The 21070-nt window shown below is 36.8% G+C and overlaps 1 protein-coding gene across 2 annotated transcripts; it reads left to right on the forward strand.

The window, feature by feature from the left end:
- The first annotated feature begins 1115 nt into the window (after positions 1-1115).
- On the forward strand, positions 1116-14246 carry LOC114470000 (serine protease HTRA3-like). Of its 2 annotated transcripts, none has more exons than XM_028457972.1 (10): positions 1116-1683; positions 3253-3358; positions 5258-5483; positions 6618-6812; positions 9503-9535; positions 9637-9751; positions 9831-9899; positions 10895-10952; positions 11068-11163; positions 13872-14246. In XM_028457972.1, exons 1-10 carry the CDS (start codon positions 1263-1265, stop codon positions 14038-14040), a joined length of 1488 nt encoding a protein of 495 aa, XP_028313773.1. In that variant the 5' UTR covers positions 1116-1262; the 3' UTR covers positions 14041-14246. The 2 variants fall into 2 exon arrangements, with proteins under 2 accessions (XP_028313773.1, XP_028313781.1); XM_028457980.1 differs by having other exon boundaries at positions 10898-10952.
- Positions 14247-21070: the final 6824 nt, after the last annotated feature.

Genomic DNA, 21070 nt, shown 5'->3' on the forward strand with positions numbered 1-21070 from the left:
AATAGACTGTTTTCAGTCTACTAGTGGTATTAGTAAAGCCAAAAGATTCACTAGTCGTAGTGCTGTAAACCTAATAAAACTAAAGGAGGGATCAAACCAAATGCAGCTCCCTGATTGGTTGTAATGTTATCATAACATTGAATGAATTAATAAACACTACCATCTTTCTAATGTAATCAATATGTTGTGATTGGCTGCACGTTTGTGTCCTCGTGACCCTCGTTCTTCTGATAACCTCAAGCCTGTGTGACTCATCGTGACGTCATCATGACATCAAATGAGCTGCAGGTTTTATCTCAGGTTTCTTCAATGCACGCACGCACACACAAAGCAATTGGAATCACACTGTTCAAGTGTGCGTCTCGATTGAAGAACGTAGCTCACTACTGCCCCCACGTGGACATCTTGTTTAATTTTATTATTTAATTTAAAACTAGCGCTCATTGGCAGTCACGTGGCTTTTTTTTTTTTTTTTTTTTTAACAAATATCTTAGTACAAAACAATAATATATAGCTAATATGTGCAAAGTGCTTTGTCCTGTTACTTTTAATTTTCTGCTTCAGTTGAAGGCGATAAACAATTGTCTTCATCTTTATATTCAGGTGGATTTATGTCTTTGTTATTCAATCACATCTTATCCCAGTGTTTTTCAACCTTGGGGTCGTGACCCCATGAAATGTCAGTAATTGATAAACAAAAATAATTTACTGAAAAAATGTTTTTTTTTTTTTTTTTTTAAACATAATTATTTTTCAAATGAAAACAAAACACACAATCGTATACAATATAACGTCGTAAAATAAATATATGAATAAAATGCAGTATAAAAATATCTGCAGCTTGTCACTTTGTGCACTAATCCTGGCTGCTCTGTATTTGAAACACAGTATAACTAACATGATGAAAAACTAATTCTATAGAAGAAATAAAGACTTTTTGGGGGGTTGCCAGAAATATGTGATAATAATAGGGTCACGATCCCCCCCCAAAAAAAAAAAAAAAAAAAAGGTTGGGAACCATTGCGGTATCCTGTTGTTTATGTTCTCAGGCTCAGGTTCTTGCCTCCACTAGGTGATGCTTGTCTTCTATTGGAGTTCAGAAGTTTCCAAAGCGAATGCGTGAAGAAGTGTGTCCAGACACTCCGGGCTCAGAGTTACATCTTGTCCTCAAACTGTGAGGAATTTAGACTAAATGCTGGAAACTTCTCAGCATATAATCTATAAAAGCTGTTTGTCTGAAGAGGCGGTGAATAAACAGAATAATGCACTTACTGCTTCTTTCCGTCGTTTTCCTCTCGACGCACGACTTCTCCACGCCGCTGCGCTCCCAGTGCGCCTCCCGGTGCGACACGACTGCATGTCCGAGTCCCAGCTGCCCCGGGGGGTTGGTGCTGGACAGATGTAACTGCTGCATGGTGTGCTCCCCCAGGGATGGAGCGCGCTGCGGCCGCAGAAACGACCCGCCGTGCGGGGACGGGCTGGAGTGCAAAGCTCTGCGTGCGAAGGACCGGCGGGAGACTGGAGGTGTCTGCCGCTGTAACGAGGACAGCGAGGTGTGTGGAAGCGACGGGAAAACGTACAGGAACGTGTGTAGGATGAAAGCATCCAGCAGGAGAGCTGTGCGTAAAGGGAGAGCAGAGGTTATCCAGGCGCGGAAAGGAGCGTGTCCGGGTCCAGGCGCAGGTAGGAACCGGTCAGGATGAAATAAAATAGTCAATAGAAGTTTTTATAAATGCAATGAATTAGTTGGATTGGATTTCAATACAATATTGGAGGTTTATCATAAAACAGGTCCAGATATTGTCTTTGAAATGCTGCTAATGGCAAAAAATAAAAAAGTAAAAATAAAAAAATGTGGACTCTTAACTTGAAAACATTTGACCATCGCTCCCTGCATAATGTAAGCCTTGATTATTATTTATTTTCACATTTTCTGTCAATTTGATATAATTATAAATGGGCCAGATGTTTTTCTTTTGCATAAAAATGTTTTAAAGGCTCAGTTAAAGGTTCAAATCATGAGTGTCTAAGATAGCAGCCAAAAACATAAACATGCCTAGTTAGAGGGTCTAATGCAGCCCATAGGATCCTTTTATATAAAGTGCATGTTGTATTATCTAAAGATAAACTTTGATTCATTGTGCCTTTACAGACCCATCAGGGGCAAAGCAAAATGGCTCAATATCATAGAAACATAGAGTTTAAATTATAGCTGTCATTTTTAAAGTAGACAAAGTTTGACATTATTATTATTATTATTATTATTATTATTATTATTTAATGCACTAGGAAAGTTGAATGTTGTCAACTTTTGCTGGTTAATGTGATCAGCATTGGCAATAAAAAATAAATAAATTTAAAAAAAAAAAAATGTCAAATTCTAGTGCATTTCCTTTTTGCAAACTTTGGAAGAAAGTCGTCCCATAATGGAACTGCATCTCTGTTCACCATGTGCAGCCAGAGGTTGGCTCACAGCAACACACACTCAGCTCAGTGACAGTAAACAACAAGTCCAGTGCATTAAAGCAGGGGTTCTCAACTGCAGGTCTAACCTTGGGACCCACATTTTGCCACGCGACCCACCTTTTTTTTTTTAGAATTCAGTCAACCAAACTAAGTTTTTCCAAAATAGCTGTTGAAAACACACATATAGAATCTTTTTTAAACATAAATCTACATTATTTCCTGTGCAACATGCATTTCTCAGCATGCTTGTCAAAAGAAAAGTTTCTTTCAAAATAAGACAGGTCCAACTTGAGAGACATTAAGTATTTATTTATTTTTGACCAGCTGTCCGCGACCCATCCAGTACAGGTCCGCGACCAACTTTTGGGTCCCGACCCACCAGTTGAGAATCCCTGTATTAAAGCACTTTCCAATGTAACTGCTGCACAATGAATGCACCTTTAGCCAGTATCATTAGCCTGATTTGAAAACTAAACTGTACAAATATTTACAGTTAAAAGATGAATGTTCTTTCATCAGTTTTGGCCTTGATGTGCCACTCTTCATTTATTCCCCCAATTTAAATAATAAAAAAACCTGCTAAAATTATCGTCAAAGAACTGCTGACACAGTGTTTAGCCACTTTTTAAATTGCTAACTGAGACCTCCATAACTGATTCATCCAGTGAGTTTCCCTGGTTTAGAGACAGATTGGATGCTACTGTCATGATTGTTATTGATGTTATTTGTATGTGTGTGTGTGTGTGTGTGTAATAATGTGGCTGCTCTTATACAATGTCAGTGTAGGTCGTACGCTGGTCCGAGCCAACAGCCCAAGATACAAGTTCAACTTCATCGCCGATGTCGTGGAAAAAATTGCTCCAGCCGTCGTCCACATTGAACTGTTTGTAAGGTGTGTGTTTGTGTGGAAACACTATACAGTACGTTCCTTTTATCCTCATTTTAAAAGTCCAAAAGGTATTTAATCTTTATTGGGTTCAGATTTATACAGCACCGGACGTAGTGACAAATGTGAATATACTGTAGTTCCGGCACTTCCTGCGCACATGCAGCCGCATGCGCAGTAAGACGAATGCCGGTAGTTCCGTCACTGCCGGACCCGTGTTCTCTTAGCTATAGTTCTGTCAGTTTTATTTTAGCCCTATCTCTATCCCTAATCCAGGAAATACCCTAAATGTTTTTTGTTTTTTTTTGTATATGTATTTTTAAAGGTGTAAAATTATGTTAACATGATAAAAAATTAAATTAAAAATATGTCAGAAGTGGGATTCAAACCCACACCAGAAGAATCCTTCCGGTGGTAATACAGGCACATTACTCTTATGTAGAAAAGGTCCAGCAGTGACGGAACTATAGTCAGGATTGTCTGAGGTCCAGGTCTGGAACTATAGACACTTCATCAAACGTATTTTTGGAGTCTCAGATTTTCTGTTTAAGAAATTTCCGTAATTACGTTTCAGGGTTTACCTCTGTGTTTTTCAACCTTGGGATCGTGACCCCATGTGGGGTCACCTGGAATGTCTAGTAGTATTTATTTAAAAAAAATATATATACTTTTTTTTTTTTTTTTTTTTTTTTTTTTTTTCACCTTGTCTGCACATTCTGTTGAAGGTTAACACTACAAGAAGTGCAATCTTTTGACAGCAATGCATATTTTATTATTGCAATTAAATAAATGAATTTATTTCATTGCATAATTGTGACCATCACCAGCCCTCCCTAGGGAAGGGTAAATACTTTATTAAAGGGAGGATGTAAAAAAGAGAGGGCAGTGTTACACCAGGGTGAGGGGGGTGGGGGGGGAGTTAACAGGGAGGAGGGATACAAGATAGGAAAACGAATGGGTGGGGAATAGTCAATAAGTCCGTCCGTCAGAATTAAAGGGGACAGGTTATCTCAGAAACTGTTTAAGATAAGATAACTGAATTTGATGTGTGGCTTCAGGGTATCAATACCTTGATGGAATTCGAAAATGAGAAGTGCGCAATTATTTTTTCCAGAGTTATTGCCCTTTTGCCATTTGTTTTTTTACTCTGTTCAAGGTATCTTCATAGGTGACAGCTTTTCTTAGAAACCGTGTATGATAGTAATTTTATATTCTGTGATAATATTTTCTTATGTAAACATCTAAATTCTTAGATTTAGGACATTTAGGAAAAGGTTGTGAGTTATAATGAGAACCAGTCTGGTGGGGGATGTTGATGTTTTTTCTTCTTTTTATTATTATTATATAATCCCGAAACATTATTTGTTAAATCTTAAATTGTCACTGACCGGCAAATCACCCTCATGTTTTGCATGGAATCTTGCTCAGCCGAGTGATTTAATGCTTCTGCTGTGACGTGTCACCAGGTAAAATGATCACCAGTTCACCAGAACAATTTTAAAGGCACACTTCAGATGAAGCTCTGTATTCATTTTCAGTCACAAGATAACATGATCACTAGTCGAACCGTAACGCGTAGGATTATGGGTGGAATTGGGCACATTTGTCAGTTTGTCACACATTCTTTTTAGACATTCAATCTCCCGTTTTTTTAAAAATGTAGTCCAAATGTGTGATATTTTCCCAAAACATACACGTGAGGTATTTCTGTGTCACGTTGAGGCTCGATTTTAAACAAATAAGAGACAGAGAAGACACTGATCTGATAGCTTTTTCCATTTTTTTGACCCCGGTTTTCCGCGATCACGGAAAATCGGAGACATATATTATTTTAATTTCCAAACATATGACGTCAATCAGACTGTAAAACATTCTACTTGGTTTGGTCCTCTCCTTCCTCCTCAGACACCCTCTGTTGGCTCAGCACGTGCATCTCTCCAGCGGCTCTGGTTTCATGGTGACCCACTCAGGTGTGATTGTGACCAATGCTCACGTTGTAACCACGACAACCAACACGGTTACAGGAAGTCCTCAGCTCCGTGTTCAGCTGCCTGATGGCGACGCCTACGAGGCTGTGGTCAGAGACGTGGACAGAAAGGCCGACATCGCTACGGTTAAAATCAACCCACAGGTGAGCAGAGCACGGACTGACCAGTAATATGCTTTTATACTGTAAACCAGTGGATCCCGACCCTTTTTAGATCGTCACCCCATTGCGATATCACACATATCTGGTGACCCCCAAACACATTTTTTTTCTAGAATAATTTTTTGATCGTGAGGAGCTCAGATATTTTCATACAGTATTTTATTTGAACTACATTTATATTTGAGAAAGTGAAAGAATAGAATACAGTTGTTTGAGATTGTGTCGTGTTTTCATTTAAAAAACAACTAAATTAGAATTTAGTAATTAAAAAAATGTAATTATGTATATTTTTGATGAGTAATCAATTTGGTATGTGTCTTTAAGGCATTATATGTATTTTTGTTCATACATTTCTCTGTTATTGTTGTGTATTTCTGTTCACATTTTATATATTTTTGTGTTTTTTTTTCTCTAAATTCTGTGTTTTTCTAGTCGTATCGTGCAACTTTTGGGTAATTTGGTGTGTTTCTGTTCACATTTTAGATTTCTTTTGTGCCATTTTTGTGTATGTTTGTTGTCCTATTGTGTATTTTTCTGTAATTTTATGTTTTTTCAGGCATTGGGTGTATTTTTGTCGCCATTTTGTAAATGTCTCTCATGTTTTCTTAATCATTTTGTTTGTTTATTCTGGGGGCCACACAAAATTAGACCGTGGGCAGCATGTGGCCCCTGAGCCTCCTGTTACCCATGTCTGAGCTAGAGATGATAAAATGAGCAATATATATATATATATACACATACATATCAGTTATTACTAGACATTTCAGGCGACCACATATGCGGTCACGACCCCAAGGTTGAAAAACACTGCTGTAAACCATTAAAATAATAATATAAAAATAAAGATACTCTGCAGGCAGCTGGACATGTTTTTGTGTTGGGGATTTGACTGTTTTCTGTGAGGCATTCATCATGTGTGCTCTGTGACTCACACACAGCAAACAAGTGTGTATTTTCACACTCACGTCTCAAATACCTTGTCTATTTTATAAGCTATGAACTGCTCCACCTTGTGTTCACCTCTTCTTCTCTTTCGTTATTATTCTGTATATACAGTATGTCACTCTAGCTACATTCTGACCCACGTTGTGTGTTATTTACTGTATGAATGAACAGAAAAGGCTTCCTGTGCTGTCTCTGGGCCGATCGTCTGATCTGAGGCCTGGGGAGTTTGTGGTAGCCATTGGGAGCCCGTTCTCTCTCCAGAACACTGTGACCACCGGCATCATCAGCACGGCTCAGAGGGACGGCAAAGAGCTGGGCATCAAGGACTCAGACATGGACTACATCCAGACCGACGCCATCATTAACGTGAGCACATCACCTACACTGATGGAAGAACGGGATTCACTTCTTCCGCATTTCCTTTTTTTTTTTATCAGATAAAGATGATCATGTGCTTGAAAAATATGTAAAAGGGTGAAATTGATGCTTGAAAGATGGGTTTTGATGTTCACTTTAAACATTGTCTTATTTACATTGTCATAAATGTTTTGCGCATTGCATTGTGGGATGTGGAGTCCCTTATTTGACCAGTGTTTCTCAAACACTGATGCGATGGCACAATAGGGGGTGCTTGAGAGAGACAGGTCAATTAACAAATGAAAGCATTAAAAAGATGGGGTTTTGTGATGTTTATTTTTAGTTAAAAATGATAATCATACCAGCAACTCATAAAACAAAAACATACAACATAAGAGGAAAATATACTGAATAACAAAAAACAACAAACAATGACAAAATACACAAAATGACACTAAAAACATGCACACTAAAAGAAAAAAATACTTACTATTACCAGCAACACACAAAACGACAACAAAGACACACTAAATGAGAGAAAAATACACAAGATCCCAACAAAATACACAAAAATAACAGAGAAACATACAAAACGACATAAGGAACAACCAAACGACACCAAATACGCACACACTGAGTTAGAGAATAATTCAAATAATACCAACTACACACAAAAACGACACCAATAACACACAAAATAGGAGAAACATTTACTGAATAGTAAAAAGAACAGACAAACAACAAAATGACACAAAAACACACAATGATGGTAGAAATGATGATTAAATGTGTTGCAGATATCACTGGGAATTCTGGGAACAATCTAGAACAAAAATGGTGTTAGGAGATTCACTGTCTGGAGAAAAAACACAAAAAATCACAGTAAGAATGAAGTAAAAACACTGCATCAGTTTACAGGACTCCACATCCCACAATGCAATGCACCAAAATTTCAAACAGCAATATCAACCTTTTTTCTGTGCAAATGATCTTCCATCTATTGCTCTTTGAGATCTATCTAATATATATATATATATATATATATATATATATATATTATCTCCAGCGTTTTAAATCTAAAACCTGAATCTGCTTGTCATGCCTCACATCTGTGAGTTAAAGTTCGTGCCCCTGCAGCAAAAAGCTTCACGCTCTCACTTTAGTATCAACAACTTCAGCTGAAAGCTTTCAGAAGTTACAGCTGTGGACTAACGGTGTCCCACTTTACTCAGCAGAGAAGATTCACTGCAGCTTCCTCAGAAGTTTCTTCTTATTTAAAGATACACCCAAGTAGGGCTGCCAACTTTGGTCGATGCCGTCGACTAATTGGTCGATGCCGTCGTGGTCGACCAAGATTTTCATTGGTCGACCAGCAATAGTATCAGTTTCAATACAGTTAAAAAAAAAAAAAATGCACTGCACTTATATAGGTGATAAGGATTAAATATCAATATAAAGTATTTAATCCCTAAACATGATTCTATGTCCAGAAACAGCTCTGTGTGAGTGTGCTGTCCTCAGAGCAGAGAGGGAACAAATTAAGACAGGCTTGAAGCACAAGCATCCACTATTGAATCGATCCTTTTTCTGCACAAGAACATGGATTATCCTTATATTTGATGCATGGATTATGTAAAGAGATCCATTGCTGTCTCTGGCGCCACGGGCACACTGTTCACCTGTGTTTCCCTGTGCGCTGATCTGATGTTGACATTAACAGTTATTTATTAATAAAAGCAGACTTACCACTAAAACAAACATAATTATGTCATTTGCTTGAGGAAAAAATGGGTTTTAATTGTCGGTTTCAGGTCGTGCTCTGATATAATTACCTAATGTCTGTCAGAGCTGTAGTTTTCACTTTTGCTTTGTCGGGTTCTGGTCAAAGCTTGAATACGGTTCATATCATAAATGATCTGTGTTTAAAAGCAAATCTGCACCACAAAACGCCAAAACTAGCCTACTCAGTGGTCGACTAATCACTACGTGTTCCATAATCCAACCATTTCCTTGGTTGGCTACAGCCCTACACCCAAGCATCAGCAAGCTCTGTATCATGGATCAGCCTCTCAAAACCTTAACCATCCTATTGTCCTCAAAATATTACTAACACATTTCACCCTTGGGGTCAATCTGATCTTTGCCTCCAGAAAATGATTTTCAGATCATTGTTGACCAAGTTTTTGTGTCAGGCACTTTGTTTTTTGAAAACGTAAATAAACCCTTGATAATGAAACGTTGACCATTAGGCCAAATCTTATTTAATTATTTTTATCTCCTTTTTGGAACATATTGGGGTTATTCACTATTAAGTTTCAGACACATTCTCCTCTATGTCAATTTTACTGTGAAAGAGCTGTTCTATTGACAATTAACAGACAAGTTGTACACAGCTAAAGCAGCTTGGGGTCAAATCGACCACAGAGGGAAACCAGTGCGTGTCCAGGACATTGAAAAAATATCATCATGATAATTTTATGCTTAATCAATTGTACTCATCAAATTAGTAACAGTCATGAAATATAAAGCAAAACAAATTGTTTTTGAATGATAAACATTGAATCGGGTAAAAATGGACCACAAGGATAAGAGGAGGGATGATAATCATTTGTTGATGAAAGGCATACAAATGTAGTTGTGGGATTTTTTGTTGCCATATAAGTTTTGTGATTTTTCTGTTTTTTTATAACAACGAGAAGTACGGCAACTCTGGAGGACCACTGGTCAACTTGGTAAGGGATTTGCTGACTTGTCTATTCTCAGATCAAAGCACAATAATGTAACATAAATAATCAGATTTCCTGGTGTTTGTGCGCATGGGACTCGTCGTCAGGATGGCGAAGTGATAGGAATCAACACTCTGAAGGTGGCTGCAGGGATATCCTTCGCTATTCCCTCGGACAGAATCAGCCGCTTCCTCTCCGAGTCCCAGAGCAAACACAGCAAAGGTGATGCAGCACTTCACACAGATCAGTCTGTCACTGTTAGTCAGTCACCGTGGTGATGAAAGCTCCTATTGTTTCCTAGTGGAAGCTTTTCCTTTGACGCAAACGACAAGACAAAGAAAACTCATAGAGGATCTGCAGTCGGATGCAGGTGAGAAAGAAAGATAGGTTCAGGGTTGGAGTCAATTACATTTTCAAATACAATTAGATTATTATTATAGTGACAAGCATTTTTTCCAAATACTATTCAATTACAATATTTTTTTCATCCGCAAAAGTCAATTTCAATTACAATTACGTTCTCAATTACTAAAGTTAAATTACAGCTAGAATATTTGAATAGAATAAGGATGCAGGTGCTTGCCCGTGCCACACTGCATTAGCTTAGCATTAGCTAGCATTAGCATTAACACATATTAGCCTTAGCACTAACCTAGCATTAGCATTAGCTATCATTAGCACAAACCTAGCATTAGCATTAACCTAGCGTTAGCTAAAACAATAGCTTAATATTAGCAATAAGTTGAAATGGGTTGAGGATGCCTTCTGCATTCTCATTAATTAATCACATATACTGAGCTTTAAATAAATACTCTTATGTGTTAGCTTCCTGTTAGCATCTCTTATGATAGCGGGCCCTAAATCAGCTGTAAAATACACTAAAAACAAATATCTATCATCTAATTTATTTCCTATCTATTGGTTACCTTGTTAGGTTTCCTAATTAATGAAAATATAGGTTTTAATATTTTTGGTGAGGGCGTCTGAGCCTTTTTTGTGTCAGTATACGTCTCAAATTATTATTTTTTTTTAAATGATAAAATGTGGGAAAGCCTGATAAGAAGCACAATAACCGTTAACTATGTATGTGTAGAACTGTACATAGAACTGTAACATGGTTCCCCAGTTTTGCGTTCATTTATAATCGACAATGTTTATAGAATTTTGATGTCAATTACACAATTACAAAGTCAGTCACCTGAACTCAATTACAATTTCATTATGATTACGACAGCAACAGATTTTTAAAATTACAATTATAACTACACCATAATTGTAATTAATTATCAATTATAATTGACCCCAACCCTGGATACGCCACACTCTGAGCTGGAAGGTGATGATATTATTTCATGTTGTTCTCAGAAGCTTCAACCACAAGACGATACTTTTTAGGCATCAGGATGATCAAAATAACCAAAACGTGAGTCGTAACCTCAACATGTGACTTTGGATCCTTGTTTGGAAGCTCCTAAAATAAGAAAGGTAAGGTCCTTTTCATCACTATGACCGGCTTGTGTGTGTGTTGTGTGTCACAGTCTGGTGGCGGTTTTGAAACGGCAGTACTCAGACTTTCCTGACGTCAGCTACGGAGTTGTGGTGCAGCAGGTCATACCAAACACACCGGCTGAGAAGTACGTTCACACACAAACGAGACGAACACACCCAACGTCCACAAAGAGTTAGTTTGTCTTTGTGAGGACCACTCAATGACCTCACTCTCTTTTAGTCTCACATCTAGAACATCATTAGCATTCTAATGGGCATTTTACATCAGTAGAGGCTTGAACTCATAATTTTAAGCACATGATAAATGTGTTTCCATGGGTTTTATGGATTAAATGACCACATGTTGATATTCTACTGGGTCACTTTCTCCCTTAAAATGTTTTGTCTTTCAAAGGTGGAGAATCAATGGATATATTTATATTATCCATCCATCCATTTTCAGACCCGCTTGTTCCTGTTTTTCAGGGTCACTGGGTGTTTATATTATATATAGAAATATTGATTTATTATTTTGTTGTTGTTGATTCGAAATGTATCTTGGTAAACTTGGTAGTGTACTTCAGTGGGAACGCTCATCTTCCTAATCATGCTATACAGAGGTGTCCCGATCCGATATTGATAACGGATATCGGTCCGATATCAGTCAGAAAACGAATACTGGATTTTATCAGACTGCATCTAAAATCACCGATATAAGCTCTCCGATAAAATTTTTCATTTCCAGCACTTCTATCCATAGGTGACTGTGGTTCAACATTCCAAACTACAAAATAAGTAATAAAAGTATGTATGGTTCTTGCTGATATCATATCGGATCAATATCGGTATTGGCCGATACGCTAGGCTGCAATATTGGTATCATATCGGAAGTGAAAAAGTTGTATCGGGACATTATAGTATATAGTAGACAGTATATAGTCTATATAGCCTTTCACAACGGGGAAAGACTCAGAGAAGTCAAGAAATGTTCAATGTTTCTACCCTATCTGTGAGCCTATTGTGTGCATCAGTGTGTTTATCATGGGATGAGCAATGGGTTCATTTTATAAGCTGGTGTTAAATAATATCTATTTTGTGTGTCTTCTCAGAGCTGAAGGAGAACATTTGTTCCACATTCTGTGGAGAACTCGTAAATTAGATTATGTACATACACAATACAAAACAGCACTCAGTGTAGGGATAAGGTCTGAGACTTGTCCTTTGTGCCAAAAGATGGTAGTAACATGAAGTTCACCAGTGGTATGGGAGCTGTGTCTAAGATACGGGAAGGATGTAAATATTGGGATGCATCATCAGTAGTGTTCCTTTGAATCAGGGAGTGTTTCGGCCTTTTTAACACTAAACACCCTCATCAAAGGTGGTCAGCTACAGGCTGATCAAGCCTGAGCTTGCGTCCCAGGACTGTTTCCCAATCTCTCCAATCTGCAGCTTTAGGCCACTTCACACCTGGTCTGTGGGCTTTGATATTTTTCTCTCTAGGAAGTGTCTGCACTTTTATCTCTTCCTTTGAAGTTCTGGCAGGGTCGAGTCCTCCACTGGCATTTCTGTGACATGAGTGCTGATGCTCTGCAAACTGTGGTTTTGTACTCGTTGTTGTGCTTCACTCACTAGTTTAGTTTAAAAAAAGGGGAGGTTGATGACTGGTTAGGTAATGATTCCCCTAGAGTCTGAGGTACAAAGTAATGAAGCCAATAGAAGCTTAAAAGTGCACCATTGCTTTTTAAATGTAATTTAATATTTGTAAATATGTAAATAGGAAGCAGTTATTATCCCCCACCACAAAGTGTGAAGGGGGATATATGTTTAAGCTCCATCCGTCCGTCCATGTGTCCATCCCTCTGAGTTAAAGGGGACAGCTTTTCTCAGAAACCATTTAAGATTGGATAACCAAATTCGGTGTGTGGCTTCAGGGTATCAATACTTTGACGGAGTTCGAAAATGAGAGGCACACAATTATTTTTTCCGGAGTTATTGCCCTTGTCTTGTTTTTTTACTCAGTTCGAGGTATCTTCAAAGGGGACAGCTTTTCTCAGAAACCATTTAAGATTGGATAACCAAATTCGGTGTACGGCTTCAGGGTAATAATACTTTGATGGAGTTCGAAAATTAGAAGCGCACAATTATTTTTTTCCGGTGTTATTGCCCTTGTTTAATTTTTTTACTCTGTTTGAGGTATCTTCAAAGGGGACAGTTTTTCTCCCAAAACCGTTTAAGATACGATAACCAAATTCAGTGTGTGGCTTCAGGGTATCAATACCTTCATGGAGTTCGAAAATGAGAAGCCCGCAATTATTTTTTCCGGCGTTATTGCCCTTGTTTAATTTTTTTTACTCTGTTTAAGGTATCTTCAAAGGGGACAGATTTTTTTCAGAAACCGTTTAAGATACGATAACCAAATTCGGTGTGTGGCTTCAGGGTATCAATACCTTAATGGAGTTCGAAAATGACAAGTGCGCACTTATTTTTTCTGGAGTTATTGCCCTTGTTCTGTTTTTTCTTTACTCTGTTCGAGATATCTTCAATGAGGACAGCTTTTCTTAGAAACCATTTTAAGACAGTAATTTATATTCTGATGTGATAATATTTTCTAATGTATACATCTAAGTTTTTAGATTTAGGACATTTAGGGAAAGGTTGTGAGTTTTAATGACAACCAATGTGGCGGGGATTGTTGATGACTATGTACAGTATTCTTGTTTCCTTATACTTTTACTTTGGTGCTGCAGTGAAATGTGTCCATGGCCAGAGAGAGGCTACGTAGCCCCGCCCACTGCAAGTACTGCCTCGTTTCATCTGTTTCATTGACTTTGTTTCCTTTACCGTGTGATTCCAGGGGGGGGATCAGAGAAGGTGATGTTGTGGTGAAGCTGAACAGCAAGCCCATCAAGGACCCCAAACACATCACAGAGGCTTTACACAATGACAAACCGCTGCTGCTAGAGATCCGTAGGGGGAACCTTGAACTACTGTTCAACATCTACCCTCAGCTTTCTGTGCATTGAATAAAAACAGGTAACGTGTGTGTGTGAACAACAGCTGTGCGGGGCAGGACTCCACTGAGTTCACACAAGACGAGTTTTTCATACTGATGTAAAATAGTTTTTATGAAGAGATTTTTCATCAAAACAAAAATAATTTCTGAGATTTTTTTAATAGATGGATGTTCTAGACATTTTATTGTTAAAAAACCATGGTATATAACTATATTAAAAAGGTCAAGTATCAGCTTTAATAATAAAAAATAAAAAAAAGATCTTGTACTGTGGTGTGTGTTCATCATGTCTGCTCTGCTCTGTTTATGTCTGTCTTCTTTGCTCTTCTTCCTGGAAAAATGGTCTTCTCATATAAACAAATCCAAATCTTAACTTAAATAAAGAGCACACATAAAAAGAAAAATTCCCTTTATTCCTCTCCTTTTTTGGCAATGGGAGTTTCTCTACACAATCAAAGTAATGTGAATTCACTGTGGGTTCAGCAACTGAAGGTCTTGAAATTGTTTGAATTTATCTTAGATGAAGGAGCAAAACTTTGTAACTCAACCCACAAATGTAAAATAAGAGACCAATGGTTTAGTTTAGTTTATTAAAATCCCCATTTACTGCAGCAGAGATTTAGCTACTCTTCCTGGGGTCCAGGAACATACAAAAAAAACAAACCATACAAAATCATAGTATAGCAATTAAAAATAAGCAAAAAAACACATACATACAAAACATACATCTATATTTCTGAATACAATCATACATCTTATTATTATATAACAATGATAATTTTAACAAAGAACTCAAACAATGCTTAAAATCAACAACAATACTAACATGAATAGTCTTAAATGGTTGATTCCTTAACCGTGTGGCCTTTGCATTGCAGTATGTATTTAACAGGAAAACTGCATCTTTTTAAAACTTTTTTGTTTTTTTCATTTTCTTGTTAGCTACTTTTATTTTTTTAATCATTTATAAAGCCTCCTGTGTCCACAACAATTCATGCATTTGGTTTTTTTTTTATGTGTAATTAAATAGATAAGTCATTTTTATGGAGTTGGATTTGTGTCTTTATTATTAAATCAAAAAAAAAAAAAAAAAAAATCACTTCAATCAAAAAAAAAAAAAAATAAAGAAAAAAATGTTAAAAATGCAATAAGTAATAATTGGAGACCCAAAAGACTACATTTGAACTATTTTCTTTCTTTGATTGAAAATACATTTTTTATTTTTTTTTTTAAATTGAAGTAATATTTATTTATTCCAGCCATATTATGGGTAGTACATTTGTGTATTTATTATTCAATGAAAAAATAAAACAATTTCAACAAAAGGGGGAAAAAGTGTTCAAATGCAATTATTTGGGTCTCAAATATTATTATTATTTTTTTTTTTTGCATTTGAACATTTTTTTATTCTTTGATTGAAAAGGTTTTATTTTTTTATTGATGTGATTTTTCTTTTGATTTAATTTTTAATTTTTTTGTTTGATTGAATCATAAAGAAGCTAATCTACCTCCATAAAAATGCATTTATTAATTTAATTACATTGAACAGACCAAATAATAATTAAAAAAAACAGCTAATAACAAAATTTAAAAAAAAGCAGTTTTCATTTTAAATACATACATGAGCTGAATTTTTTTATTTTTTTTTAATTATTATTTATTGAATGATAAAGAAATAAATCTTCTTCCATACATTTTTAGTCACAAAATCAGTCACTTCCCATGCTGGCCGCTAGATGGAGTATTAGATGTAGAAATTTCCTCTTGACGTGGCAAACGCTTCGAGGCTTTTCTGCATATATGAGAAGTATTGCAGCAGCAGATCTAAATATAGCCCTGGCTCCTGAGTTATTGTAACGTTAAAGCAGAACACGCTGTGTGTGTGTGTGTGCAGTTCTGTTCTCTGTGCTGCCTGTGTCTCTTTATCACTTTAATGTGAGCAGAAAGAACATTTTATTAAATGTTAGTCCTCCAAAGGATCCACAAATCTTCCCTCAGTCCTTATCCAAGAATGACTGTGTGTATGTAGAAGCTGCACAGAGCACAGTTACAATGTAAGAAGCAGATGTTCAGTTGAAATCAATAAGAATAAAATCAAAGATGAAACTACTGCACATTTTTAGGAGGAGAAAACCTGTGAAATACTCATGTGTCAAGCTTCAGATATTCCCAACGTGTGGGTCAGGATCCAATAGTGGGACACAAACCTGTTTTCAGTAGGTCGCAGGTATATGCTACAAACTCTTAAACTAAAAATTTTGTAGTATTTTTATCGACTACATTTTTAAAGTGACAATATCTCGACTATGGCTAATTAAACAAGTTTGGATGAACTACGAGGAACCTCTCTGCCAAATAGCACGTACCACGTTTCTGAGAATTCTGTCAAATGACTCGGTTCCACAGAGTAAAAAAATTAGCGCCCCGTGGCACATATGGAGTAATGGGCTCCGTTCATATATTGGTATGTGTCAATGATTCGGTACCACCAACTGTCGCAATATTTCAGTCACAAATAGATGAGGAAACTATTTTAATGGAATATGGCAAAAAAAAAAAAGGGGGGGTGGTTCCCTCGGGCCCCGAATCAAATTGTGAAAGGCATAATCGTAATCTATGTCGAATTACCTTTGAAACAATATATCACAAGACTATGTTCGCATAAATTAGGAAATTACCGGAAATGGGGGTTGGGCCCCCAGGCCACATTTCAAAAATAGGGCTCCGAGCATCTCATCATATTCATTCATAGAGTTTTCATACCAAAGTGCATTCCAATCTAACGACAACTAACAGAGGAGTAGTCATTTTAAAAATGGGGCCCCTGGCACTTGTGACATGTACGAGGTAATGAGCCCCATTTATATATTGGTACGTGCCAATGAATGGGTACCACCAATCGTCGTAATATTTGACTCACAAATAAATAAAAAGTCCATTTTTTTTTTTCTTAAAGCAAAAATCGGGCTCCGAGCGTCAATGCGTACACATCCATAGATTATAGCTACCAAATTTCAGCCCGATCCGCTCACGAATGACAGAGCAGTAGTGATTTTAACAACAACAAGAACAAAGTAAGCCGGCCTAAAAGTACATCAAAATATTTTGATATGTCTGTTAACTAATAAAAATAAAAACTATAATCTCTTGACATGTTTCGACTGTCAACTGCCAGTTTTCTTCAGAGGCATCTGCTGATCGCTTTGATCGTCCCATATAAATATTCACATGGGACGAAATCCAATCTGAACAAAGTTTCATATTTGAAAGGTATCCAATCAAGACTACGTTTGTTGCGTGGAGGGCGGGACAAACCGGTAACTGATCCAATGGGAAGTAAGCTGATTTTGTTTGTATTCTTACACATTGATCAAATCAAATCAGTCTGTGTGTATTTACAAACATTAATATCATCCCATGTCAGGTTGATAAATGGTAAATTAATCTGTAAAAAAAATGCATAAACTCATGCTTTATATTTTAGTCAACTACAACAGATTTAGTCGACTAAAATTTTAATGTCATTGAGTTGACTAAATCTACACGTAAACTGAAATAATCCTAATGACAAAATTTTGACTAAAACTAAGTTGCATTTTAGTCAAAAGACAAGTGAAAAACCAAATCAAAATTTGGTGTAAAAATTAGAAAGTGTCTATTTGTACGGTTGAGTACGGACAACTACCGGTGCTATTGGTACGGTTACCGAAGTACAAGTACGTAGTGTCTTAGGGTTAGGGTAAGGTTTAGTCTTAGGCACACAACCTAAACTGGCCAATGACTGACCTCTCATGTGACCTAAACTGGCCAAATAGGGGCGCTGCGCACGGATAGTATGTCGGTATATTGATACGGCAACCGTACGGATAGCCACTGCCTAAAAATTAACACTGGTCACAAAGCAAAGGTCTTTCTTCAACAATATGAACATGTCTACATTTTCTAGCAGCAATCGAGACCCCGACCCGTTTTGCAACATCACTGTATTACCAGCGCCCTCTGCTGGTCCAAACAAATATGACGTAAATCAGTGCAATCGGTTTTTTTTTTTTTTTTTTAAAGTCCAATTGTTAAGGCACAAAATACATTTTCAGTTGCACTTTTAAAAGAAAAATAACTATTATGCAGTTTTGCATTGTTTATTATAGAACCAGAATTTAAATTAATCGGCTTCATTTTCATTTCTATTATTCCTTTATTTATTTCATTCAAGATTTATTTTTACTTAAATTGCATTGTTTTGAATAGTTTATCAAGGAATTATTTTGACAATGAAAAATAAAAGGAAAATAATACAGTATTTTCTAAAAAAAAAATTTGTCTACAGTCCCATTTTGTAAAATAAATCGTGAGAGAATCGTATCGTGAACCCAGTATCGTGAATCGAATCGTTTCGGGAGTTGAGTGAATCGTTACATCCCTACTTTTGGATTTAACTTCAGTTCTGATCTACATTATTGTTACCGAATGCTCTGCAGACTGTGTCGTAAGTGGTCATTTACAGCTGCTTAATTGTCTATTATCCAGATGTTTCCCGACTCTGATATTTCCACAAAAATGCTACTTTCAAAGAAAATGTAACGAGTCACAAGGTAATGGACTTACTGGTTGTGATATTGTGTAATGGCCAAGAAGTTGCAGACAGACTGCACTCGTTTAGAAAAAAAAAAGAAAAAGAAAGCAGTGAAGTGCTACAGTAATCCATAACCACATCCATCTGTCAGGAGTTCCACTCTCAGCAAGATTGACTGCTTCCCTGATCAGAGCTATGAGCAACACGCTCCAGTAGAGTTTAGCATCCAGCAGTTTCCTATAGTCTGACACAATATCAACATGTGGGCTTTTACTGCTAAGGGCCACATCTCTCTCCCCGTGAGGCTCCACCACAGGAAAACTAGTTCCGGAAACTGTTAAACACATCCATGTGCTGTTGCGGGAAGTTTCCTGGCTTAAAAATGAGCACTTTTCTACTTTTCTTCTCCCTTTTTCCGCACGTCTAAAATACATCTTACATGTAAGATTACGTCAGTTTCTTTCTTTTTTTTTTAGTACATCAGCAGTAGTCCAAAGGTCACTGAGCTTTGAAAGATTTAACAACGTAGTGGAATTCCAAAGATTTCTAGGTAGGTATGATACGTTTTTACTGGGATTTAACACTGGATTAGACAGCTTTTAGTTTGCATGGTGTCAGGGATGTGCATCTTTAATACATCTTTTTGAAATATTAAAGTTTTAAAAGTTAAAGCTGCAGGACACAATTCTTTACCAGATATTAAAGACAAAGCGTAGATTATTGGCTTGGAAATAAAATATGTAAAACGTTGAATCTGCCACTTGAAAGCTTGTTTTGAGCTTCAGTGTTATTGACGTTGACGGGAAATTTTCGCGCATTGCATTGTGGGATGTGGAATTCACGGAGACAGATGCTTAGGAGTGTTTTTACTTCATACTGATGTCACAGGGAATACTGGGAACAAACTATAACCAGAGTGATTTCAACCATATCGCTGTCTTTGTAAGAGAAACCTCTATGCATCTACGGTACTCCACATCCCACAATGCAATGGGCACAAACATTTCAACCAATGGAGTGTGGAGATGAAAAAAAACGTCCGAGCCGCAATTTCAACTTTTTATCTCTTTTTTTCTAGCAATTGATCTACGAGGTATTGATCCATGAGGCCTACACTAACTGTGTTTTAAATGTCATACTAACATATTACTCATGCTAAGTCTGATGTCAAAATTAGTATATGTAAAGCATTCACATTAGATAGTATGCAAAGTTTAGGTACGCGAGAAAAACCGGATGTATACTATTTTACTTGCCCCATGATGCATTGCGAGTGGAATCTAAAGTCGTCCTGGGACCAAATTCAAGATAAAATTCAAACGTCACTTTTTCAAAATAAAAGCATTTTGTCTTGTTTTCCATTAGTTTTTAACGCTTTTATAAATAGGACTCTTGTTTTGAAGGTAACCAGAAGTTTTGTAAGTATCACAATGGAGGGTCTCCGAAAATCTCCAAAATGTCGGCATAAAATATGTTTTATGGATCAAATGAGCACATGTTGATATTCTACTTGGTCACTCTCTCATTTAAAATGTGTGTGCCAATCAACAGAGATATTTAGCCTCAGTACGCTTCGGGTTTTTGCCGTTGTTGGTTCCAAATGCACCTTGAAAAACTTGGAAGTATACTTCAGTGGGAACGCTCATCATCCTAATCATACTTACAGTATATAGTAGACAGTACACTATATACTCATTGAGTTTGTGGTGCATAGTACGGAGTGTGATAATTCAAACACAGCCTCTGTCTTTATCTGATAAAAATGTTTTGTGATGAAATCTACAGTTGCACTACAGTTTCACAAATGCATCTGTGATTCTCTAATGCAAATTTGTAAAATTGTACAAATGTTTTCATTCGCAGACAATTATTTCCACGTAAACACACTATTCATGCACAAAATGTGCATATAGACGGGATATTTGCGCATTAACTTTTACATGTGCAAGCACAAATTGTTAAGTGACTTTATGGCATTAGTGAGTGCTCTAATGATCTTAATGCTTTAAATTTAAATTCTCTGTGAGAATTTAGGTTCATAAATCACTTACTGCCACCCACTGGGCTGGAAGCAAAACAACAAGTAACTTGCATGAAACATTTTGTTCAAAACGCAAAAAAACGGACATTTAGGCAGCGCACTATCTGTGTTATATGTTACAGTTTAAGAGTGAAAGTTACAAATTTGACTCGTCACTTAGTTATCGTCACAACTAAAGTTAGCGTTTGAATTTTATAGGTTTTTATTTAAAAATTTATTTTAAAAACACACATACCCTCGGTGGGTTCGAAACCCACTGAAATCTCTCCCTCTCTTTCTCACTCTTCCTATCAACTCGTTTCTGCTGACTCACCCGTTTCTCTTTTCTCTCTGCTCGACCTCCCGCCTCTGTGTCTGTATATGTTTTTATTTCTTTCTGAGCACAGTTTTTGTCCAAACTGCTAAATAATTTTCTGCATTTCCACT

The sequence above is a fragment of the Gouania willdenowi genome, chromosome 1 (genome assembly GCF_900634775.1).
Source record: "Gouania willdenowi chromosome 1, fGouWil2.1, whole genome shotgun sequence".
Classification (NCBI taxonomy): Eukaryota; Metazoa; Chordata; class Actinopteri; order Blenniiformes; family Gobiesocidae; genus Gouania; species Gouania willdenowi.

Coding starts and splice junctions, on each gene's coding strand:
- LOC114470000 (XM_028457972.1), top strand. CDS start 1,263: ATGCACTTACTGCTTCTTTCCGTCGTTTTCCTCTCGACGCACGACTTC. Junction 5,484..6,617: donor CGGTTAAAATCAACCCACAG/GTGAGCAGAGCA, acceptor ATGAATGAACAG/AAAAGGCTTCCTGTGCTGTC. Junction 9,900..10,894: donor GGATCTGCAGTCGGATGCAG/GTGAGAAAGAAA, acceptor TGTTGTTCTCAG/AAGCTTCAACCACAAGACGA.